Here is a 25,189-nt window from a genome sequence, read left to right as displayed (position 1 = left end):
AATATGACTTCTACAAACTCAACCTTGTTAATCCAACTCCAATTTAGTTTAGAAAACACCATTTGCAACACCAGTTTACCGTCAACGGGTTGAGCGTTAGTATACAATGCTTCTCTCCGGGTCCTTAGAAGGCATACCCTCTCCTAAACAGCAACAAAACTACAAAGATACACCCCAATGGTTCATCCTCTTTCACAACACTCCTTTAAACAGGAGAGCAACCCTTAGCTCCCAAACATAACTTTAATCTCAGCACTTAAATTCTGGAATAAACTCCACTATTTACAATGCTCTTCCCTCAAACCAGAGTTTAGATAAAACCGATTTTAAGCTATTCTCAAAACACGTATTGACATCTTAGCGACCAAGTACGTAGAGTATCGCTTTATGTAACAGCAGATATTTACTCCCAATAGGAACAAACTTCCAGTATGCAAACCTACCCAGACACTTCCTGGCTAAAACTTCAGCTTAGAGAATAAACTGGAGCAACAAACACAAACCTGCTCCATTGCGGGAAAATCTTAAGCCAGGATCTAGCCACTTCTTAAGATCCACTCAATTCATGAAATCTAAGAAAGAAAGTCTCAAAGCAAACCACATACCAAGAACCACTCGAAGAATTGCTACAACAGGCTCTAGTGATACCTCCGGTTACTTAGCCAGGAAAGATTCAAATAACCCTTATCTTCGGAATCTACTCGGCGAGTAGAATTTATCAAACTCAACTACCAACTCCCATAACGACACGCCAACATAGCACCTCATAATGATGTTATAGGCCACAATTTTTCCGACAACCTCTAAACAACACCAACTCCACTAGCGTCACTATGACGCGAATCAGTCGCTGCAACGCAATCGATGACTCCAACTCTCATAGCCAGTGGACTCTTCCACAAAGGCTAACTTAACAAAATAACTACCTCAAATAATCATTTCAAAACATGCATAGATATTCCAACCATAAAAGATTATTCTCAGATATTAAAGAAACTGACACATAAGGTATGTAAACATTTCAACTTAAACACGAGGTGTTAACTAATCCTCAAAACATCAACAACTAGGGTACAAGTCTAGCAAAAGATTAGAAAAACTCCCAGAACCCTATTAGGATCTCACTGTCAACACATTTTCACACAATCGGCAAAAAGATTGCCCCGACTCCATGGGGAAAAGAAATCCTACACCATTCTAATGGTTAGGTTGAAAACATTATCACCTTATCTTATATGGTAAGGCACACATCGATCCATTTCTCCGACATTTCGAGAACGAATAGTTAGGGTCAACGACATGGGGGCTAGTCCATCTCGTACCCAAAATATTCGCTCTGTATGTGGATAGTTGGACCGCAAACCTAACTCTTGGTCAACCTCACCTGACAATGCAGAAAAGGCATCATGGGGGCCCTCCACTTAACCCATCTGCAGTGCCATACAATAGTTATGCTATTGATCCTCTGAAGCTTCTCAGGTTCTAATGACCAAGGTAACCATTTTAACGCCCTGACAATTCCACCGTTCCAACGAAACTGACTCCAACAACTTAACAATATAGATCAATGATAAAACACTAAAGAATATGTGGATTATCAAACAAGTAACTTCAATAATACTTATTTGAGATAGTGAACATAAGCAAACAAAGATAAGCAAGACGTATGCAATGCAATGCATCCCATACCCATTCTATTTGTGCAAGTGTGTCAGGTTCATCATTCAATTACCTAGGATCTAAAGCCTAGGCTCTGATACCAAGCTGTAACACCCTACATTACCACTAAGCCTAATTATATGAAAACAGAAAATTTTGACAGCATTTCCTCTATAGGACGGTATAACTGACCAAAAGAGATCACAGGCAGACAGTATATGACATAACCAACATATATATATATAGAAACCTTCACGACGCTACCAGCGTCATACCACGACATAAACCAAGCAAACGACAGACCACCAAAACCACCATTTATAACACCGGTTGAGCTATCAACATGGTGATGAGGTAGTGTGTGCAGCTACCAAGATCCATCCCTAAAATGCACGTCAACATCTAAACATACCTGTAAAGAAAGCACGGGTGAGATTCAAAAATCTCAGCAAGTGAAAGGTACTTTAACAAAAAGCTATTTAGCCACAGTTGAATGTGCTAACAATTCTAAATAGAAACTAGTAATGAAACAGACCGCCAACATTAGGAGAAACAATTATGACTAAGCGAGTCCAACGATAACATTAAAAATTTTAACATTCGGTTGGTATAAGCCTTCAGAGCCGCATATATATTTATATACAAGCTAACTAAAGGAAATAAGATTTGATGCGAATGATTCATTGAATTTCATAAAAAGACACAACCATGCACATGATATGCTCTCCTCACCCTTACCCCTCCTCGGGTAACGTAAGGGTGTGCACCGTACCCTAAGAAGACATAACCATGCACATAATATGCTCTCGTCACCCTTACCCCTCCTCGGGTAACGTAAGGGTGTGCACCGTACCCCTCCTCGGGTGATATACGGTACTGTACCGGTACGGTCGCGGCCAGAAGACGACGACAAACTTCCAATGCATGAGATGTATATGTATGACGTGCTTCAAGCATAACCAACATAACTTCCGGAATATGCTTGAGACTTCAAAAAAAACATTGCATACAACACTAATGAACAACTGCAGAATGGCATATCGTGCCTACTGCACTTCATAAATCAATCATCGAGTAAACTTCTGGAAACGTAAACAACATAGTACCCAGCTCAGAATCAGTCATTCAGATTAGATGAATGCACTGTAATTAAAGAATGTAAGCAACCCAATATTAGGTTAAAGCATAGTCATACAATACATTCACTTGCCTTTACCGACGATGAAGAAAATTCGATCAAAAACGTCCGGAAATAGTACCACCTGTACAGACATACTATTAGAACTAAAACACATTTATAACACATAAAATATGAAGCGTCAATTCTACGTCTGAAAACGTCACGTATACGCCTACATTCCGAAAAACTGAACAGACAATTGTATCACATGAAATGATACACTATTTTCAATTCAGAGTCGAACTAAAATCTCACTAATTAGACTTCGCTCTGATGATCGAAATAAATACTTCGACTCGGATATCGTATATTCGAATCAATAATGATTATCGAAACAAAACAGACTATTGATCACATGAAATAATACGACAGGAATTGATTGATTTGATTTAATCAAATCACAAATATCCAGAAATTACCGAGAAATCGCCTTCGAAAGATTGACGACGAATCCGACGAAATCCCGAAATTTCCAACTTTTCCTTTTTTTTCTTCTTTTTTTTTCTTCCCCTTTTTTCTTTTCTCTTTCCTTTTCTCTTTTTTTTTTCCTTTCTTCCTTCTTCTTTCTTCTTTCTTCTTCTCCTTTTCTTTTCTTTTCTCTTCTCCTTTTTTCTTTTCTCTCTTCTTCCCTGGCTTTCTTCTTTGCCGGTTCTTGCTTGCTTCTTCTGTGCAGCAGCTAGCAGCGACACAGAGAGAGCAACGGCGGCGGCCCGGCTTGCAGGCACACGGCGGCTCGCGGCAGCGACGACGGCGCACGACAGCGGCGCGCACGCAGCAGCAGCGCACGGCGGCGAGTGCTAGCGGCGCGCAGCACGTACGGCGGCGGCGGCTCGTAGGCGCGCGGCAGCAGCACGCCGCGGCACGCGGGCGACACGCACCACGACGGAGAGAGAGAGAGAAAGAAAGAAAGAAACGCGAGGCAGCACGAGAAGAGTGTGGATGGTTCAGTACTTATCTCTTCTTCTTTTTTTTATTTTATTTTTTTAAAAAACAAACGGTCTAAATTTATTGAGCTCGCTACGGGTCTCAAAGTGCCCGGAACGGACATATGAATAGCAAAATGGGTTCGTCTCGACGAGATGAACGCAACCGCGGTCTCCGATCGTCCATACGAGCCTCGGATCAAAAAGTCAAAAAATGCAGTCAAATTCCTTTTATTTTTATTTTTTTTCCTCCAAAAATTTGGTATTACATTAAGTCGCTGAAAATGATCTGATATCATGAAGTGCACCAGAGATTACTTCAACCACAGAAATCTGATTCAAATCAAACGATAGTGGGAGTAGATATGGGCTTCAGTACAGTCCTCTAATTGTAATACATAAAAAAAGGTAGTGACAAAGGTAATGTGATCGGTCACGCGTGAAAAATACTGTCAATTCAGATAGTCCACAAAGTTAAGTGGATCTTACCACATTATTTGATACAAGTCATCAAAAAGATGCTTCCATATGATTCTAGAATGTGTGTATGCTTATATATCTTTGCAGTTTGGATTGGAACTTGAATGGCAGAAACCTTTTTGCGAAAATACAGTACTGCTGAGAGCAATATGACAATGGAAGCATCTCTGAAAAGTGCACTGCCTTTCACTAACAAAACTGAGTAATGGTTTAAAGAAAAGAGGACTAGTCATTAGCCTCAAACATAATATATTTCCATTGGTATATATCACTCATAATGTTTTGTGAGGTAGAGTACAGCAGCATTTAGCTGAGCTTCTTGGTGCACAGCAAAAATGTCTCAGAAGAGATGAACAGCCTATTGCAGACCATAGATAAGCAAAGCCCCAACTCCGGCAATGCCGATTACCAAACTGATGATCACCGCAAAGGGCGGCAGAGCGCCACCGATAGCCTTCCCGGTTTGCGCATCGTACCTTGCAAATCGCTTCTTTGGCGCATTGCATTGAGGACAGCCGTAGTCATCAGGCTGAAAATATTCAGAAAATGGATAAAGGATCATCAGAATAAAACTGAAACACAGTACTTAATTACATCAATTGTACAATCTGAACACCAATTCTGTAGAGGATTTAGGGAGGGTTGTGCTTGTCTTACCTGTTCTTCGAAAGGCTTGGGCAGGAAGTATATGTATCCACAATCAAGGCAGATGTGTGTTGCTCTCTCCTGGAAAAAGGGAATTCACAGGTTATAACATACAGATTGAAGCCTGCAGGTGGAAAAACAGATGAGTAGAAGCAATGGAAGCACTCTGAAGAAACCATGGCTATGCTGATCTTGCCTTTTGCGCATCTGTCAACTTCCGTCCAAATCGAGGTGGCGCTGGCCTTTTCGGTAGGCGCTTCACATCAACGTCAGCACCTCCCCTGTGATCACGAAAAATGAGATTTAGGGAAAGATACATCCATGATGAGTTCATACTACATTGAAGGACAATCAGCTCCCTCAAATTCAGTATCATAAAGTGCAAATCACATATGAGATTGTGATGCTACTGACAAGTCATGAATCCGAGGGGAGCAAGTGTCTACCTGCTCACTACAAAGTAGACAGAGTCTGGTTTTGCCTGGATGGCTGTCTTGGTGAACCCCAGCTTATCTGCAGGCCACAGCTCATCTCCAAAAAAGCTACTGGTGTACAGGACCTGGTCACCAGCTTTCAGACCTGCTCTAGCTGCATTCCCTCCAGACTCCACAGACTAATCCAATGCCAAACCAATAATCACTAGTTAGTAACTGCAAGTCTGCAACATTTCTATAATTTTGATCACATATTTTCTTTATGAAGCATAGTGACTCTTATCCATATTCTTGAAAACATCAATTCAGTGCTGAAATTCCCATCCCAGGATCATGCTGGGAGACAAGAACAGGAGGCAGGAAGCAAGCAAAACGCAAGCGAAGAGGAGTGTGTGGTGGTACTGTGTACTGACAGTGATGACGACGCCACCGCCGGGCTTCTGGCCCAAGACCAGCCCGAGCGGCTTGTCGACCTCCACCTCGATGTTCTTCGCCGCGGTCCTCGCGTTCACCTGCAGCAGCCTCCGCCGCCCGCTGCCTCTCCGGTGTCCGGCAGTGGCCGCCCACCTCCTGTCCACCAGCGACAGCCCATGGAAGGCAGTCTTCTGCTCCACAACAGCATCAAGTCATCAACAATGGCGATGATCACTGCAAGAATGGATGCATGCTAAAGGTGTTGTGAACTCACAGTTGATGATGAGAGGATGGAAGGCGGTGACTGCTGCTGAGCTCTGACAATGGAGTTGTGCTTGGAGAGGGAGGAGGCAGCCACGGAGAGCGTGGCAGCCATGGTGAGGAGCTGGGAGGATGGCAGGTGGTGGCGGTGTGGAGCTGGAGGAAGGGGATGGCTGCCATTTGGATGGATGGAGATGCTGTGGCTAAGGCAAGAGTGGTGCTCCTGGCCTCAAGACCAAAGGGAGGGTCGTGTGGAAACAGTAAGGCTGACACTGACATGTCAGGACCCATGGCGCACACACTTGCAATGTGACATCACCCTCTTCTTTTTGTTGGCACGAGATGACGTTGCAGCTGGGCTGCCATGGTGCACAAATCATCTGGATGATCACTACCAAAAGGGTCAACAACTCTGGATGCACAAGGGATGGAGCATGGTAGAGATAAGCTAAAGGAAACAAAAAACAGCTTTTGGTTTCAACCGAGAGGGTACATTTAGTTCATGGATCTAAGGACATAGCGAAAACAAAGACAACCGTAGTTGTTCAAGTTCATGGATCTAAGGACCGTAGCGAAAACAAAGACGACCATATTTGTTCCATGGCACATAACATTCATAAGGGATTCCTGAATCATATCATCCAATCTAACATCTGGCACACCCCTATACAAAAAGATGTCCATTGACGCCAGTGAGTGATCATCAGATAGGCTCAATGATCATTGTTGTTCAGGCATGCGGAATTCCATTGCGTCAGCTGTAAAAGACGTCCAAAAATCGAATCAAACTGAGAACCATACTGTAGTAGAATGAAAAGCACGATAGAACTGTGAAGGGGAGGGGGGAGGGGACCTTGTTGAGGACATCTCTTGTTGCAGTCGAATCCTCCCCTTTCTTCAGGAGTTCAATTCGAGCTTTCATGGTATTGTTACTTTCTTCAACCTATGTTGTTGTGAACAGAAAACAACTTACTAAAAGATTCAACATTTTTACACAAAAGAAAAATATGCTAGCTGAATTTGACACAATGATAGATTTGCTTGGTGAATGTTTCTAAATCTGACAATTCTGTAACATTTTTCAGCGACAAAATTTTTGCTAACACATGGGGGTGACTTCCCTGTGCAATAAATAATGGTCTGACAGCAGTCATTGTGCAGTTTGATTGTTGATGAAACGAACAAAATATGCTCTTAAAATTTTTAAAAACACTGCTAATGAACCTTTGCTGCTATCCCAATTTGCACAATGAAGATATTTCTTAGCTTCCACGTATGACCACAAAGGCTCAAACCCTCAACCAGATAATCAAGTAGCCCATCAACTTGCTTGCAACCATACTCAAAAGTACAATGCCTTCACGTTCATCTTATATTCTTGCAGAAAAAAAATATCATCTAACATTCATATTCACATGGTAACAAGTAAGAGCTAAGAGTCGTCTTTGTAATCAATGGTAGGGCATAAAAGTCCCAGTTTTGATAATAAACGAAGTTTGCCACACCTATAGTCTGCAAAACGAGACAATACCTTCTCCAGTAAACCAGTCAAATATTCAATTTCATCTTTCTTTGCCCTCGATATCTTTTCTTCGATTTCTTCAATGCTAGTCCTGCAATTGAATTAACTATATCAGGTCACTTTGAACAGTGAACAAGTCAAGAAAAGATATGCTAAATTTCCAAAAAAAGAAAATCTCCATGTATTTATATAGTTTGCAAACATTCAAGCAACCGGCTTGGATGCATCCTAACCAGTCCAGTATTTGAAGCACTGAAATTTCACAAAAGGGACTCCCAAGGTGAAGGATGTGTCACTTACTTGTCTGAAGATAATACATCCAGATTTTGCTCTTCAAGAAACTCATCTATCTTGTCAAGAGCAGCAGCAACCTAAAAGAATAGCAGTGATGCTGTTATGCATGAGAAAATACAGTACCCTCTACAAGGGGTACTCCCGAGAAGCCTAGGACTATTACTTAAAACTGACCCTTAATTTACTAGGGGTATGTTAGACTGTTAAAACTTGATTACTTCTTTTCTGGAGATGATACATGAATTCTGTTTTAATCCTAGGAAAGCCTAATGGCCTCACTTTCCTGGAAAACATATCATTGTGAATCGATGGCCATTGGCTAGTCACACGTGGCCAAAGTCACGTAAAAATTGCCAGCCTCATTTTCTCCGTCTCCATTGCCTCCCGGAAGACTTACTTCTAAACTTCCCATTCGTTTCCATGTCGGATCTGTGAGAAGCTACCAACTGCACAGCCCTACCGTTTCACCTTGGTGAGAAATAAATATATTTGTTTCTCTGTTAATTGGAAGAAAGATCACGAACTAGGCCATTAAGGCAAGAAGAGTGTCTTCCTCAAAGAAAGAGTAAGAACAACTCAAAGAAATTAAGAGATGGAAAGAAGAGAATACCCAAGAATGGCAGGGGCACAGGCTAATTTAACAAGTGATGCGGGACCATTAGTTTGCTGGCTGTTGGATCGACATGACCAGTCGATGAAGGCTGAATGGTAAGTTTAGTCGTTATGAAGCTAATGGCAGAGGATAAGATGCATTTGAATTATGGATTCAACAACAGATAGTACAGTTTTACCCCTATGCGAATGATACTCCCTTATAAGGTTGTACTTTGTGGTTAAGTACAAGTGTACAATTACAACCAAATCCTAACTAGTTTGACCCGCTGAACTGAAATGAATGGACAGCACGCCAAACAGTAGTTGGTGGGTAAGAGCTCCTTTGACATTTAAACATACAGATGCAAATGGTAATATCTTTCGCAGGTGTTAATAATGCAGAAATTAACTTCATTCAACAGCCCCAACCCGTGCTGAGAACCTGTCACATGGTGGGAAAAATATTGATTTCAAAATCACCTGTTTTTGTTGGCAGACTTCGTCGAACGCCTCCTGCAGTATGAAGAAAAAAAATATGACATGCATATTGGTTTTAATACAGTGCTCACTCATGCAAAGGAAGATAGATATATACTAACAGTATCAAGTTTGGAAAACATAACAGAAGTTATACCGGTTTTGTAATTCAACAATGCATGCTAATAAGATACAAGTGCTTAACTGTGCAAGTCAGCAGCACAAAACATCGCAATAGGCAGATGGAGAGGTTATAGAGGAAGGAAGGTACTAGCGAGTGAGCTCAAAATATCAAGGCACTGAATAATAAACTAACAATAGAAGAGAAGCATTAGCTCATAATTTTATTTTTAGCCTCTGAAATGTCCTTGTTATTAGTTATAGTTAGGAATGCAATGTTCATACATTATGAAAGGTCAAAATTGTAGAAAGACATGTATTTGGAACAAAATCCGGATGCTAAGATGACACGTTATTCAGAAACGGACTCCGTCAGGAACAAAGCGAGTAATGAAAAAGCAGCTGAGAACAGTTGAAAGGAATATTTATCTCTCTGAAGGTAATGCTGCATCCACCCCAATTGCCACATATCTAAAAAAGTTAATTGTGCAATGCATTCTCCGGTCTTTAACTTCTTTTTGTATTTTTGAAACGAGTCTTCAGTCTTTAACTCCTTGTTTATTTTTGAAACAAGTCTTCAGTCTTTAACCCTTTATAATACAACATAAAAGTAGAAAACAGCTTGGAAGTTGGAACAAAAACTGTACCGTTATGTTGGCATGCATAGACTTGATCACCTGAAAAACACACGAAAAGGGGGATAAATGTATAAGAATCACACTAGTTGAAAATAAAGTTATATGATTGGCACGCATTCATCTCCAGATACAAAACTTAAATTTGCACGGCATTGAAATTGGTTGGTATTACAAGGATTGACAGATTTACATGTTATTGTGAATCCTAAATCGGAGTAGATCAGGAGACTCACGTGGGTGATCATTCGGTACAAACGCTCCCTCTCGGCATCTGTGAACGACGGGAAAGCCCGGTTGACATCCTGAAACTCCGCAAGAACACGAGTCAATTCATTTCAGCAGCACGAACCACTGAAAAATCGAATCCCCAGCCAGGACCCGTGCTCTTCCACTGGCAACCCCCTAGAGAGACCGGCGCCGACAAGGGAGGAAACGGGAGCCGAGGAAGGGGAGGGGCAGAGGGAGTGGACGGACGAACCAACCAACCTCGCGGGAGCAGGCGGTGAGGAGGTACTTGGCGGCGACCTTGAACGACCTTTGGAGTTTTTCGTACCTCCCCCCAGCCTCGGGGTCCATCGGTGGCAGATTCCGGCGAGGTGGTGGGCGACGCCGCCGCCTTTCGGTTTTTCTTGGATGCGCCTTTCGAATTCGAAGAGCGGTGAAATGGTTTGCTCTCGAACCGCGAAGGCGCCTCGGGAGGAAGGGGGCGAGTGGGCTCGTTGGGCCGGATCCATATGGGCCCGAGTGAGCTCGTTGGGCCGGATCGAGATGGGCCCGAGTGAGCTCGTTGGGCCGGATCGAGATGGGCCCGAGGCCTTGATGCTTCGGTGCCAATTTGAAGGGCCCCTCTACGCTGCTCTCAGCGGCGTGCATGTTTGACACCCGTTGCCGTAGGAAGCCACGTATAGGTATGCATATATATTAAAAAAGAATGATGTGTTGATGTGTATTTGTCTTTATTTTGAAGCAGACATACGCTTCTTTGATACTTTTTGTACGTATCAGTGCTCGTGTGTTATAATGGGATCTTAAAAATTTACAACATATAATAAATTAAAACGGCAGGCTATTCTACACCATAATCTTGTGTAATCCAGCATCAATTTCCTTTAATCATTCGGTTCTTCAAATACAACTTCGTTCAAGGTTTTTTTAATCATGTGTACATAGAAATTTTATTTTTTCTTGTCAGAACATATTATGTGGAGTCTTATGTGTGTCTCGTTTTGCTGGGTTACAGATTAATCTACTGGTGGGCAACAAGGTTTGTGAGGAGCAGCTGTACAGCAACAGCAAGGTGAGGCCTTGTCTACTGCTGTTCAATTGTGACTCAATCGGGATGATAGTGTGGCTGTGTGATTTTCGTCCTATATAGATATATGAAATCATTGGGGTATAATTCTTCATGAAAATATACTGGGTACTCGATTATTCATCCATAACTAATATGTGTATCAGTGCGATGCGTTACAATTTGATTAGCTTGGTTTCTGGATTAGTGCGCTGTGAGACTTCCCTGCATTATGTGTAACAAACCGTAGAGTATCAGTGCTTGTATCTGCATCATTAATGTTTCATATTTATCGTATTGTCTCCAAATTTGCGGGAGAATTATGGACGAAAGCCCTGTCTGGCTTTATATCATTGCCGATGGCGGTGACTTCTGTGAGCATCATTATATTCCTAGAGGCGTCGTGTCGCTTCTGTTGGAATTTCTTCAGGTGAAAACCCTGTTTGACTTAGACAAGCGACGATGGTTATATTATCGCTTCCTTCCTGAAAGCGTCGTTTCAGATAATCCCTCTGTGTTCTGTTTTACATCTAGCGGCACTACTCACAGGACGCACCTCCATCCATTGTGGTCTGCCCCCTTCGTTCTCCTATACGGCTAGACTTTCCATCATCTTTCGGCGCTTCGTGTCTGTGGTTGTGCTCCGATGTCCGAGGACCCCATCTTAGCTTCTGGTTTGGTGGTCAGGGCTCCACCGTTTGAGTCATTGGGCTGTTCTGGTTGAGGTGCTAGTTGGGCACGGTTGCTTGCTAGGTAGCATTGCTCGGTGTCAGTGCCATTTGGTTGATCAGGTGTACCGTTTGTGCCTTCTCTGTGTGTTCGGTAGGTTGTATGCTGCCGAGCCTTCGTCGTCCAGTTGTTAGAGGGTTTGAGGTTTCTTTTTTTATTTGTTTTGCACGTGAGTTGGGCTCCATAGGTTGTATTGTTATCTCTATTAAGATTTTCATATCTAACTTTTCTTATAAAGTGGATTTTTTTCTTAATGTAATGACGTTGTGCTTCCTTACGTGTTCAAGAAAAAAAAACTCTTGCCTGTAGATTGATTTTGATCCCTTCACAATTTGTACTCTGACACGTGGTTTTTGAATGGAAGAGAGAGGAAGAAAATAAAGGTTGCAATCGTGTTTTGTGCCTACAGGTACTTGGTTCTGCATGTCTATGTCCACGATTGCATTAAGAAAATTCGCCTAGAATCAATTTTTCTCAATTGCTTGTCGTCTCTGGATTGAAGAGTGATATTGTTTTAATATGAGTTGTCCCGATACTGCTGCTGACCGGGTATGCCTCTTTTCAACACTTACCTTAGATCGTTGAAGAATGTTGACACAACTCAGGTGGTAGTACACACCCAAGCCATCCGTATAACAAATTAACACTACAACTACGTTATATTTTAAAGTTTTTTCTACCATCTGTATAACAAATTAACATTACAACTATGTTATATTATTAAACTTTTTTTCTCTATTGCAACGCACCGATATTTAACTAGTTTCATCTAAATTGTTTTTAGTCTCCCCTTAATTTTGTTGTACTTGTACCTAACAGGCGTGGTAATCCCTCCGATTTTTTCTCTTATTTTTGTTTAGTCTTCCCTTAGTTTTCTAAGCTGAAAAGGTGTCCTCCTTGGCTGACAATGCTGCTTGGAATCTTTGAGCCTATTTCCAGTATGACGTAGTTATTAAGATGCTCCACTTTAAGCATTTTAAGGGAAATTTAGCTGATGGAACATCAGTGTTGATCTTAATATTTCTATGAACTAAATAGTAATTTTCCAGGCAATTTTTTTTTTGTAACAACTCAAAATTTAAAACACAATATAATCACGGATTAAGAAATAATTAAAATTGCTTCTGAAATTTTCTATGCATATCTGGAAACATTCAAAACGTACATGTGTTATTTGATCTGGCTTCCTTTTAGCAAATTGATAAACATACTGAACAAAATTGAGCCTTATTTCAACCAAAGCCAGCTGCTGCACCAAATGGGAAATTAATTGGCAAGAGCAATATGAAGGGTGCAGGAACAAACCATTGCTAAAATACAAAATAAATGAGAATGGAGCTTGAAAAATTCCAAGTATAGATAAGTAGGAGCCTCATGTATAGAAGACCGTGAAGAACTTGCGATAATTTAAGTAGTGGTTGAAGGAGTCTCAGCAAAAGCTATGCTTAATTTTTTTTTCAGTTGACATGGTAGAATTTGAATAAGTAAGAGCACTGCAACACATCACCCACCCACCATATTTGGAGGTAACTGCCTTGGAATTCTCGGCAATAAGGAAAGAAGGAAGCTCAATGAAACTAAAAAAGGAAAAAACAAGTTCAAAGTATCGTGATAACATGCTAATCAACAAAGAGAAGAAATAATGCAAAAGATGTAATAACTGTTCCAATGTCATATTCATCTTTATCACCTCTTCCATGGAATTTTGAACCTCCGAGTTTCAAAAGCCCATATTTCTTAGCTAACTCACAAAATCCTCTAGAATCAATTCAGTAATGTTATTTAGACATTATCAAGATATCCCTATCACCAAAAGGATCAATATATGCTAACAAATATAATTTTAGTGTGACCAGAGTACAAGGCTCATTCAAGACTGAGGTATAAGGGACATACCATCAACCTTTCCATCAATTCTATAGACCTCCATACCATTAAGACTAGCACCTTTTAAGGCCCTGATAATTGCATCCGGGTTCTGCAATGCCCATGGGTGGGCAAGAGCAGATATGCCCCTAGTACAACTAATCAACTGCACAATAGTCTCAGCAAATGGTTCACTTCCTCTGCAGAAAATGCAAACCTTGTTATTAACAAAAGATTCTCAGCATAGAAAATGCTTATTTGAGATGAAGAATTATTAACGGCATATACCCGCCATACCCATGGCCATCATCACTAATGTACTTGTTGAATGCTTGTCTTACATTCTCCATAAAACCCGCTCCAACCATAGCACTTGCTACATGCAATCAACCAGGTGCCACTCCCTCACCAGCAATTTTGGTTACATGATCCCACTTTATTGGCACCTTAAGCCTATTTAGCTTCACTAACATATTCTTTGCATGTAAGTACCACCTATCTCTAACGTTCGATAGCATATTGTCCAACTCATCGAACCTTGACAGACTGATAAATTGAAATAGATAAATAGTTTCATGATACTAAAATGATGTTTTACTCGTAAAAGCAAAAGTATCATATACAATGAATTAGGGTGCTCATATCCGAGATCACTTACCAACGCGTTGCCTCGACCCAAGTGGCCCATCGATCTAGATCTATGAGACTTTAGGCTATGCTAAATTCCCACACACCCATTTCTCCACCCCGAAACCGATCACCACGAATCGCAACAAAAAAGCAAAAAAACGCCACCGCCCCCAAATCTGAACCAAATCAAACCAGGACCACCAGATCATCAAGCGCCACATCGCCCTGCGTCCACCCCGAGACCGAGCTTCTGCGGATCGGACCAGGCGTAGCTCTGTGCCTGTGACCAAATCTAGGGCGCGATTGGAGGAAACGTACTGCAACACAAGACTGGCCAGGTATAGCTCACTCACCAGGCGAATGAGCGGAGGGGAAGTGGTGGAGGATCGGTGGGGCAACGTGGTGGTGGAGGACAGAGATCACCTCAAGCTTGCGATTGGGGAAAGGTTGGCCTGCGGGCGGAGCGTGGTGATGACGCGATGGTGGTGGGCCAGGACAGACAAGCCGAACGACGAAGACAGAGGGAGGCTACGCTGCTTCGATGGGTAGTGGCGCATGAGGTCGTATAGAGAGAGAGAGAGAGAGAGAGAGAGAGAGAGAGAGAGAGAGAGAGAGAGAGAGAGAGAGAGAGAGAGATGTAGAGGGAACAGTTTTGGAGAGGAGCGATGTGGGGAGCGGTTTCAGATAGGAGAGAAAGGAGAGTCCATGTCGCAACACGTGAGCGGATGAGTCACAAAGACGGAGCAGAACGGAAGCAAAGGATTGAAACATGGAACAGAATGGGGCAAAGGGAGTGGACACGGGGAAGGCAGGACATCCTGCTTATCTTGGAATGACGACCACTATGTATTTTTTTAAGTAGTAGAGATATCTATTTTCAAGTACATATATCCAAAAGCAAGGATGTTACGTCTCTAAGAGAAGCACTCGGTAATGAACATGTTTCATACGTGTTGCCTTAGAAAGTCACATGGAGGTATATATGTCAAAATTAGGGATGACAATTTATCCCAATTAACCGTTTACCTATAGGTAAATACCTGAATAGGGTAGGGCATTGATAGAATTTGATATTCATTGGTATTGTGGGTAGAAAATACTAACCGACGGGTAGACGGGTACGGGTATGGGTAAGGCATACCTATACCAACGAAACCCATATACCCATATAGATCTATGACAAATGGGTCATTCCTGCACCTCTACCTGCGTCATGCCGCCCCGCATCTGCCCCTGCGCCTCTGCTCGCATCATGCCGCCCCGCACTTGCCCCTATGCCTCTCTTCGCGTCGCCCATGTGCCTCTGCCCGCGTCGCGCCACCTCGCCTCAGCCCGCTCCGCTGCGCGGCCCCTTCACGCCACCCTACCCCAGCCAGCCCTGCCGCCTCGTTGCCTCACACCGACTAGCCATGTCGCACCACCCCGGCCAACCCTCCGCCCTGCCCTAGCCAGCCTCGTCACCCCGCCTCAGCCCGCCCCACTGCCCCATCGCGTTGCCACCTCGCCCTACCTTGCCCCGCCTCGACCAACCCCACCACCCGCCCGCCCCATAGCCCCGTCGCGCAGCCACCCCACCGTATCGCCCTACCTCGGGCAGCCTTGCCATGTCGCCTCGTCGCCCTGTAGCACCACCCCACCTACCGTGCCATTTTGTTGCACCGCGTCGCCCCGCCTCGTGCCCCGTGGGGTTTACCCACAAGCGACAGGTTTAGGGATGGCCCTTCGCTCACGAGCGTTCGCAAGTATACCCACGGGTGGGTAAAAAACTGACGGGCGCGGGTATTAATGAGCACTACTCATACCCGTCGTACCTGATTGTCATCCCTAGTCAAAATAATGAATGATGTGTCATTGTGCATGTCCTTATTTTGGAGCGGATGATGTGCGTATTTGACACTTTTGTACTGATATCTATTTGTAAATACACTTGTTCAAAAGGAATGATATCGTGTCCAAAAGAGAAATACTTAGCAATGTGTATGTTTGATACTCGTTACCTTAGAAAGCCACACAAGGTACTACATATGTCAAAACAAAGAGCGATGTGTCACTGTGCATATGTCCTTATTTTGAAGTAGATGGTGCACATGTTTGACACTTTTGTACTTATATCCATTTGCAAGTCTACGTGTTCAAAAGGAAGGATGTTGTGTCTATAAGAAGAACACTTATAATGCACATGTTTCACACATGTTGCCTGAGAAAGCCACATGGAGGTACATATATTAAAATAAAGAATGATGCTTTACTGTGCATGTGTCCCTATTTTGGAGCAGGCGATGTGCATGTTTGACGCTTCTGTACCGATATATCAATTTGCAATACACTTGTTCAAAAGGAAGAATATCATGTTCAAAAGAGAAACACCCAACAATGTTTATGTTTGACACATGTTGCCTTAGAAAGCCACATAAGGTACGTACATATGTCAAAATAAAGAATGATGTGTCACTATGCATGTATTCCTATTTTGGGGCAAGCAGTATGCATGTTTGACACTTTTGTACTGATATCCATTTGCATGTACACTTGTCCAAAAGGAAGGATGTTATGTTCAAAAGAGAAACACTCAGCAATGTGTATGTTTGACACCCATTGTCTTAGAAAGCCACATTAATGTATATATGTCAAAAGAAAGAATGATTTGTCAATATGCATGTGTTCCTATTTTAGAGCAGACAATGTGCATATTTGACACTTTTATACTGATATCCATTTGCAAGTACATTTATCCAAAATGAAGGATGATGTGTTCAGAAGAGAAACACTCAGCAATATGCATGTTTGACACCTGTTGCCTTAGAAAGCCACATGGAGGTACATATGTCAAAAGAAAAAAATGATGTGTCACTGTGCATGTGTTCCTATTTTTTAGCATATGGTATGCATATTTGACACTTTTGTACTAATATCTATTTGCAAGTGCACTTGTCTAAAAGGAAGGATGTCGTGTCCAAAAGAAAAACACTCAGTAATATGCATGTATGACACTAGTTGCTTTAGAAAGCCACATAGAGATACATATATCAAAAGAAAGAATGATGTGTCAATGTGCACTTGCCCTCTTCTGGAGCAAATAGTGTTCATGTTTGATACTTTTATACTAATATATATTTGCAAGTACACTTGTCTAAAAGGAAGGATATCGTGTCTAAAAGAGAAACACGCATCGATGTGTATGTTTGACACTCGTTACTTAAAAAGCCACATAGAGTACATATATCAAAAGAAAGAATAACGTGTCACTACACATGTGTCCTTATTTTGGGGTAGACTGTGTGCATACTTGACACTTTTGTACCAATATCCATTTGCAAGTATATTTGTCCAAAAGAAAGATGTCGTGTCCAAAAGAGAAGCACTCAGCTATCTCAACATGTTTCATCCTTTCTTTGAATTATGTAGACTTGTCATATCATGCTCACCCTAATCTTAACCACCGTAGCTATATTAACAAGTCCCATACTGTCACCATATCATAATCTAACCTCTATTGTGACTAAAACCTAAGTTGATTCTTGCTCGCGAAAAAAAAATCTAAGATATATTACTCGCTGTAGATTATAAACTAGAAACAATATCAAGATTATAGTTGTTTCTTAAGCTGCATCAATCGTGAAGCAACAATTTAGTACTCAATATACTATATGTTCAGTTCGATCTTTTTTTTTTATCTGATGCAATTTTATTGTATTTTCTAATGACGTGTGACTTACATCATTATAATCTGTAAAAATTCAATATAGTGATATTATTTCCATATATCCAAATATTATATTTTTAAGGATGTTTTTTTTCAGGTGCTCTCTCTTACCTCCTTGATGGTAAGAGAAGTGAAAAATATGAGTCGTTCATTATTGAACTAGGTGGAGCAATGAAAGAGATGATTAATATATTGAAAATGCTTGTCAAACGTCCGACTAGAACAATTTAGACAGACAAAGTGTTTTTTTCTTTTCTTTTGTTGCATTATTTATTCGCAACAATCTTGCAGTAAATGCTATATTGCTCATATTGATTTCAAATGCTACAGATGATGTACCAATTTGTTATTGCTATTTCCATATTAAAATAATGTTTTGCACGAATATGAAAATTGTTTGTTGCATCATTCTCGTTCGTCCTCTGCTGCAAGATCTATTCTTATTTGTTGTATTTCTCTTTCAATTTGTTGCAGTCTGTGTTTGATTGGTTGAATCTTTGGCTAAATTGTTGCAACCACTATCTCCCAGTGTTGCTACTTATATTTTGAAATGTTGTATTTTTTCAACATCCTAAGTTCGATTATTTAGGTCTTCTGATTTCATATGTATCAACATTTACAAAATACATGTGCATGCTTTCAATTTATAGCATGCACACATATTTTTAGTAAATAAATATATGAACATGAGTATTTTATTTTATTTTTGGACTTTTTTATATTTGGACTTACAACACTTATATGTGAGTATTTGGCCCACTTCAATGCGTGATAAAAAAAGAGGTAGTATTTGATAAAAATATATCTGTCAATCTACTCTTAAATGCAGTTATGTAAGTAATTTTGTGAAAATTCATAAGCAAATTAGAATAGATCCATGAGTAATTTAAGAAACAGGTTAAGTCAATTTAGATCAGATATTCAACAAATTTTATGAATAAATTAGAATAATTGAAAGACAATATCAGATCTAAGTTGCTACGTATTTTCAATTAAAAAATGAGAGCAATTTGTGATCCATTTTGTTGCAAGCAAAATTTTAAAAAGCAAATTGATTCAAACTCGTAAGTAATTTTATATACTTTTAGAGCAAAATAGATATATATACACGTGCAGTTTTTAGATTTTTACTATAAAATTAACACTGCCGAAAATCTTTAGCATCCATGCACCAAATCTTTTGGGCAGAAAATAAATGGTTTCCATGCTATATTACCGGCCTCCAGCGGTTTTCCTCAGACAAAAAAAAAAAAAGAAACAAGGGAAGAAACAAAACCCAGCGGTTCTCCTCTGTTCCTCTCTGCCCTCTCTGGCCGCGACCTCGCAATCCAATCCATTCCGGACGCTCCAAATTCTCCTAAAATTTCCCAAATCCAAATTTCATCTCTTCCCAATCCCTCCTTCCATACGGCTCAATCTCCGAATCAGTTTCTCATGCTTCTCCAGCGATTTCACACCGTAAGAATTGCTCATGGTGCGTGAGGAAAACCCCAACGTCCTCCAAGATCCCGGCCGATCGCGTCTGGCGCTTCGGAACCCCGTGAAATCTCCGTAGGTTCGTGCTAAAGATTCGATTTTGTTCGGGCCCTTTCGATCCTATGCAGATCCGCACGGTCTTCCGGCTGATTCCGCCGTTCGAGGGGTAGCAAGCTCGTTCTTGCTGTTCGTGGATTGGTGTCTCCTTCCATGGGAATTTTTTGCAGGTGTAGAAGTGGGTATTCCGTCTGATTGATCGGTGGAGAGAAAGCAACTGCTGCGGTTGCTCGAGCATGGCGGGCGATGAGGCTGAGGAGGGCAGCCGGAGCAGGAGGCGGGTGGATCTAAACCTGTACCTCGGCCTCCCTCCGTTGCCGAGGCCTCCTGGCCGGCTCGACGCTGCGCTGGATTGCCCAGCGTTGATACCGAACTCGGCCGGTCCTGCGCCGGATGCCCCAAGAACGGATGAGCCTGAGGAGTTGCTCACCCCGGCGGTGCTGTACTCGCCATCTAATGCGCTCTCCACCCCGGAGGAGCAATCGATGCTGGATCCCATAGTTTATGCGTGGCTCGATGGCCACAGCACCGATGGTGAAGATGGCACTGATGCTGTTGAGCCGGCTGTGGTGCTTGGTGCACCGGTGGACGGTGCCAATGTCTCGCCACCGGTGGCGGCTGCGGCTACGGCTACAGCCGCTGGGTTGGAAGGGGATGATCTTCCACTGTGGGTGGAAAGGTTTGTGCACCCTGGCCGGGTGTCTGGTGGAGTGGAGATGGTAAGCACGATGAACATAGTGAGTCGGTCCATTCAAGGGGCTGTTGAAATTGAAGCAAGGACTCCCGAGCTCCGCTTTCAGAGGTTGATCCAGATTAGCCAGCAACACGGCATTGTGAGGTCAGGGTCGGCGAACCGCAGCCAACGGGCTAATAGTCCTGAAGCGGATAGGCTGGTTTGGGCCATCCAACGCTCCCATAACTCTCTAGACTCGGCATGGCGGCAAAAGCTGGATGGCGATGACAAGGTGGGAGGAAAGAGTGATGTTAAGAAGGATGGATGCTGCGGATGCAACTCCAGCTTTGAGTGCAATATCTGCCTTGACGCAGCTAAAGAGCCCGTGGTTACACCGTGCGGTCACCTCTTCTGCTGGCCATGCTTGTACCAGTGGCTTCATGGGCATTCAGCCCACTCTGAGTGCCCTGTCTGCAAGGGCGAGGTGCTCGAAGTGAATGTCACTCCGATCTACGGAAGAGGTGGCGATGAACGGGATTCCTCCATCCTTGATATGCCTCCCAGGCCACGTGCAAACAGAATGGAGAGCTTGAGACAGCAGCTGCAAATGGCAGACACTAGAGGAATTGCAACAGTGGTGAGGCAGTTGATAGAAAACCAGGGTATAGTGAGAGGCCAAACAAACCCAGCTGTGGGGGTGGAGGTGCCTGTGGTTCCTGCAAGCAGGTCAAGGGCTAGGGCTCGGAGACAGCAAAGGCAAGATTCCATTTCTGCGATAATGCTTATGGGCAGACAGCAGCTGCAAATGGGAGACACTATAGGAAATGCAACAGTGGCGAGGCAGTTGATAGAAAACCAGGGTATAGTGAGAGGCCAAACAAACCCAGTTGTGGGGGTGGAGGTGCCTGTGGTTCCTGCAAGCAGGTCAAGGGCTAGGGCTCGGAGACAGCAAAGGCAAGATTCCATTTCTGCGATAATGCTGAATATGGGCAATGTTGCCCCTGAGAGCAGCAATCAGATCCCATTGCCGCCTTCTAATGCTGACAGTACTGTGCCGGCGGTTCCTGCAACTCCTCAGCAGTCATCATCTGTGGAGCAACCGTCCACTTCTAGCACCGCAGGTGTTATAGTGGGGGAGCCAGGGTCAAGTAGGAGGTCAAGGCCTTCCGAATCCCCAACCACAAGAAGAACAAGGAGGAGGCAGCAGGGGGTACCATAAGTGCTGCCATTCTCTCCAATAAAACCTATCGACCATGTCATGTTCCCAGTGGTTACCTTGATTAGGTCCAAAAACATCCAAAGATTATAAGGTAGGAATGTATATGCCATCGCTTGTTTCCTCCTCTATTACATACCATGTATGCACCATCTTGATGGCGAAGGAATGGAACTGTCAGTTTCAGTATCCATGATGTTGTTCCCTTTATGCTGGAATGAAATGTTCAGATTTTGCATCTGTTTCTGGTACAGTGAGATATGAAGTGTTTAGTGTTTTGATTCCACCCTGTATGCCATTATGAATTCCCTGCTACTGAACTTTTTTACTAGAGTGTGGCATTCGTTTGCACAGTTACAATTACTGTTTATTCCAAGCATGTCTATTTTTTTAATCCAAATTGCTAGTGTCATTGTGAATGAGGCAGCAAAAAGTTGCAGCATACACGTAGTGTAACCCTCATCAGAGTAGCACAAGCAGATTTGACTAGGTGTTCAAGTCTATCAACCCCTATATAACAAACCATTTCAAGAATTAAGAAGTCTTGTTATGCCACAGAAAAACATGGAAATTTATGCAGATATGGTGCTGCAAAATATGAGTACTCCTTGTTGCATTTGTCGCTGCAATTAGCTACTTTTTGCATTGGCATTTTGTAAATGGATAGCACACAACTAAGGTTTTCATATATTGCAGTGGGACGGCAGCACTGGTCTATGTTTTTCCTAAAAAAGCGAAATCACTCTCTTTGTTTGAGCATAATCTTTCATGAGCCAATCAAATAAGCGCAAACGCGTATGAGTATTTGTCATTTACATTTCAGCATTGTCATTTGGCTATCTGAACATATAAAATTATTACAGCACACATCTCATGATAATCTTGGCGAGTGAATGGTTCACCCTTTGGCGATGGAAAAAGCAGCTCCATTTCTGGATCTCAAGATTGTTGGACTGGAAGCAGCCCAGCGGCGGAAGTGGAACTGTCAGGCTCCTTAAAACTTTGCTAGTGGAGAAAATCTGAAGAAACGAACTCAAGAGCAAATTATTTGGAAAGGGTGCTCAATTCACAACTTGGTGAAATTGCTTTGTGTTCATCAGTCCATTACCCTGCCATATGGAAAGCTTGGGCACGGTTGACTTGTAATATTTGCATGAGCTCTTGTACAAGAAAAATGCCAGACTGCTGATATGCAACAAGCTCCTGGAGTCAGATGTGTTCAGGCTTGCTTAATATGTAATCAGAGGGACAGAAAAACACCTGTTTTTTCAGCTTGGCTCTGCCAGAAGGATCCACATACTAAAGAACAGTGTTGTCTTCTCATTTGTACAGCAAAAAGCTTAAACAATAGTGCTGCAGGGGACGAGTGTTTGCAAAGACTGTTACAAGTAGCACAATGATGTCTGCAGTATGTTTAACATGTCCTGTATCATGATAAAAATGTAGACCATTTCCCTTCTCGCAGTCTTGCTTGAGAGTATCTCTGTCTTCCATCTAATGCAATTTTTCCTTGTACTCTTCTTTTCTATTTCGAAATGAAATGTGGTCTCCTGCAATGTTTGCCAGAAAAAAATTTGGATTACAATATGGTTGCAATATTCAGTTGAACTAGTTGGTTGTTTCGTATACCTTATACATGGAGAAAACAACATTTTCAGCATTTAGAATGTGCAAGTTTTACCATGAGAAAACTGTTCAGGATAGCAAAAGATAGCTGCAACTAAAGATGCCAACTGGGCCGTATCTATTGGACCGGTCCGAGGCACGGCACTATAGGCACGATGTTAGACAGGTCGGGCCGACACAGCACGGCTAGCTGGGTCGTGCCTGGGCCGACACCTCGGCACCGTGGGTTAGCACGGCATGTTCCGGTTTAGACGGGCCGTCACGGGCATGGGCATGGCCCACCCCATCCCGACTGTCCGCCCCCGCCCCTGCTCGGTCGCCGGCCCCAGCGGCCCGGCACGGCCCGTCGTGCCGCAACCGTGCCCAAACCGGCCTGACACGGTACTGTGCTTCACGGGCCGTGCTGTAGGCCGAGGGCGCGGCACGCGGACCGGCACGACACGGCCCGTTACAGTATCCGGGCCTATCAGGCCGTGCCGAGCCGGCACGACTGACCCATTTGACCATCTCTAGCTGCAACCCACCATCCGGATTGTGCACATGTTGGGATTATTGTGCAACAAACCCACTACAAAATGGCAATTCAGTCGTCATGTGCTGCAACACGTTTTCCACAAGTTATATACTGATTTTTTGCATGGCTCAATTCAGCACTGCACTGTTTTTCCCCTTCTATCCTTGAACTCCTTCAAAGCAACAGCAAACGGATGATATCAATCATCATATCTTGAACCGCTCAATCAGCCTGAGAAGGCTATACGTCTCAGCATCAGGCATTGCTCCTCTCAAAATCATTGTCCTTCACAAATCTGGCTCATAAACTTTAGCCTTCACATAAGCTTTTAGGAGGGCATTATACACAAAGGAATTGATACAATATTTTGATTCATTCAGTTCTTCATAACTCTCTTTCCATTTTCCAAATCACCAATTTCTACAAAGTTCTCAAGCAACATATGTGTAGTTAGTCTCCAACCACGGTGTTGAACTTCTCACCTTCTTAGTGGCAACTTCTTTCTTCCCCATATCCATTGTGTTCAAAGCTTCTTTAACAAGACCCAATTTCAAGCAACCCAATGCTAAGTGGCGATAAGTAATAGCATTCAGCTGGTAACCGCTTGCTCTCATTTCTTTGAACACAGCTGATGCTTTATCCACGAGGCCGTGCCTGCAGTAAACTGATAATATGGAATTGAACTGTTCTGTAAGACTTAACTTCTTTGTTGATTTTATCTCGACCCATATCTTCTCTGCCTGGTCAATGGAGTCAACCTTTCCAAATGCTTCAATTGCTAGTGTGAAGCTTTTGGATCGAATATGAGGGAGCCCTTGCATGATCTCCCATGTCCTCTTTAGCTCCTTTTCCTTCCCAAGATATCCATACGAGATAAGAAGAATTTCCAGCGTAGACCAATTAGTACCTGTCATGGAATTCTCAAGGACTTCTACATATGTCTGGGAAACAGTATACAGCCTTGCTACAGCATGTGCAATTGCTAGAATTCCATAAGTGATCTCATTGGGCTCAATCTAAGCTCTTTTCATACCATTGAACACCCTTGCTACTCCATCGATATTGTGCTCATTGGCTTGTATTTTCAAGAGGATGTTGTAGGTTGACGTGTGAGGGGTCACACGATCAGCTTTCATCTGGGAAAGGATCTTGGATATAGTTTTCCTACTCCCGGGAGAAGAATGGAGGATGATCAGTCGGTTGTAAACATATGGAGAAATAGGCAGGGACAGTTCCCTCATCTTCCTCATGTAAGCGTACGAATGCTTAATCAGACCAATATCCAAGGCAGCCATGACAAGGTTGTTGTAGAGCAGCTCTTTCTGGTATTCCTGAGGCACGCGAAGGAATAGGCTTTCAGCTTCAGAAATGCCATGAACTTCAGCTGTGAACTCCAGGAGATATGAGTAATCAAGCTCACTCAGCTTGTAGGGCCTCTCTCTCATGATCCATTCCATGACCTGTGGCAAGAGAAAAATTGCAAAAATTCAGTGTCACTTCATGAACAAATAGAAGGCAGACTATCGTAAATGGTTCGAGATTAAACAAAGAGAAGCTAATTCCATGGTGATGAGCTAAGAAATCATGCAACTAAGAGGTAGAAATAAATTACCATTCAAATAAAGTCAAATTTTGATTTCTACACAGATAACCAACAGATATGCAAGAATGTTTTAAGCTTTTCACGACATTTGTAAAGTTTTAGCTTTTCACCACGCTAGTGATGTTTTAAGCTTTCACCACATTCATGCACAAGTACAGAAATCA

The 25,189-nt window shown here is 42.7% G+C and overlaps 3 protein-coding genes and 1 pseudogene across 3 annotated transcripts; 1 reads left to right on the top strand and 3 right to left on the bottom strand.

The window, feature by feature from the left end:
• Positions 1–4,451: 4,451 nt before the first annotated feature.
• LOC133895786 (uncharacterized) lies at positions 4,452–6,184 on the bottom strand. The gene is made up of 6 exons (XM_062336301.1): positions 6,010–6,184; positions 5,735–5,926; positions 5,334–5,500; positions 5,084–5,168; positions 4,900–4,968; positions 4,452–4,771 (listed from the first exon to the last, which is right to left on the bottom strand). The coding sequence occupies exons 1-6, from the start codon at positions 6,109–6,111 to the stop codon at positions 4,601–4,603; spliced, it is 786 nt and encodes a 261-aa protein (XP_062192285.1). The 5' UTR covers positions 6,112–6,184; the 3' UTR covers positions 4,452–4,600.
• A 261-nt stretch (positions 6,185–6,445) lies between these two features.
• On the bottom strand, positions 6,446–10,299 carry LOC133895787 (uncharacterized). The gene is made up of 8 exons (XM_062336302.1): positions 10,128–10,299; positions 9,875–9,943; positions 9,651–9,680; positions 8,887–8,919; positions 7,819–7,889; positions 7,528–7,609; positions 6,850–6,939; positions 6,446–6,754 (listed from the first exon to the last, which is right to left on the bottom strand). The coding sequence occupies exons 1-8, from the start codon at positions 10,215–10,217 to the stop codon at positions 6,710–6,712; spliced, it is 510 nt and encodes a 169-aa protein (XP_062192286.1). The 5' UTR covers positions 10,218–10,299; the 3' UTR covers positions 6,446–6,709.
• An 8,808-nt stretch (positions 10,300–19,107) lies between these two features.
• On the top strand, positions 19,108–22,762 carry LOC133895475 (uncharacterized). Its single transcript, XM_062335808.1, has 2 exons — positions 19,108–21,376; positions 22,146–22,762. The coding sequence occupies exon 1, from the start codon at positions 19,630–19,632 to the stop codon at positions 21,283–21,285; it is 1,656 nt and encodes a 551-aa protein (XP_062191792.1). The 5' UTR covers positions 19,108–19,629; the 3' UTR covers positions 21,286–21,376; positions 22,146–22,762.
• A 656-nt stretch (positions 22,763–23,418) lies between these two features.
• On the bottom strand, positions 23,419–24,879 carry LOC133896197 (pentatricopeptide repeat-containing protein At1g07590, mitochondrial-like; annotated as a pseudogene).
• Positions 24,880–25,189: the final 310 nt, after the last annotated feature.

Source organism: Phragmites australis, chromosome 16 (genome assembly GCF_958298935.1).
Source record: "Phragmites australis chromosome 16, lpPhrAust1.1, whole genome shotgun sequence".
NCBI classification, from domain to species: Eukaryota; Viridiplantae; Streptophyta; class Magnoliopsida; order Poales; family Poaceae; genus Phragmites; species Phragmites australis.
The sequence above is the reverse complement of the archived record's forward strand: the minus strand, read 5'-3'. Positions and strand labels throughout refer to the sequence as shown.

Coding starts and splice junctions, on each gene's coding strand:
- LOC133895786 (XM_062336301.1), bottom strand. CDS start 6,111: ATGGCTGCCACGCTCTCCGTGGCTGCCTCCTCCCTCTCCAAGCACAAC. Junction 5,927..6,009: donor CCATCCTCTCATCATCAACT/GTGAGTTCACAA, acceptor GTTGTGGAGCAG/AAGACTGCCTTCCATGGGCT. Junction 5,169..5,333: donor GTCTACTTTGTAGTGAGCAG/GTAGACACTTGC, acceptor TCGTGATCACAG/GGGAGGTGCTGACGTTGATG.
- LOC133895787 (XM_062336302.1), bottom strand. CDS start 10,217: ATGGACCCCGAGGCTGGGGGGAGGTACGAAAAACTCCAAAGGTCGTTC. Junction 9,681..9,874: donor TGTACCGAATGATCACCCAC/GTGAGTCTCCTG, acceptor TGTGTTTTTCAG/GTGATCAAGTCTATGCATGC. Junction 7,610..7,818: donor GATGTATTATCTTCAGACAA/GTAAGTGACACA, acceptor ATTCAATTGCAG/GACTAGCATTGAAGAAATCG.
- LOC133895475 (XM_062335808.1), top strand. CDS start 19,630: ATGGCGGGCGATGAGGCTGAGGAGGGCAGCCGGAGCAGGAGGCGGGTG.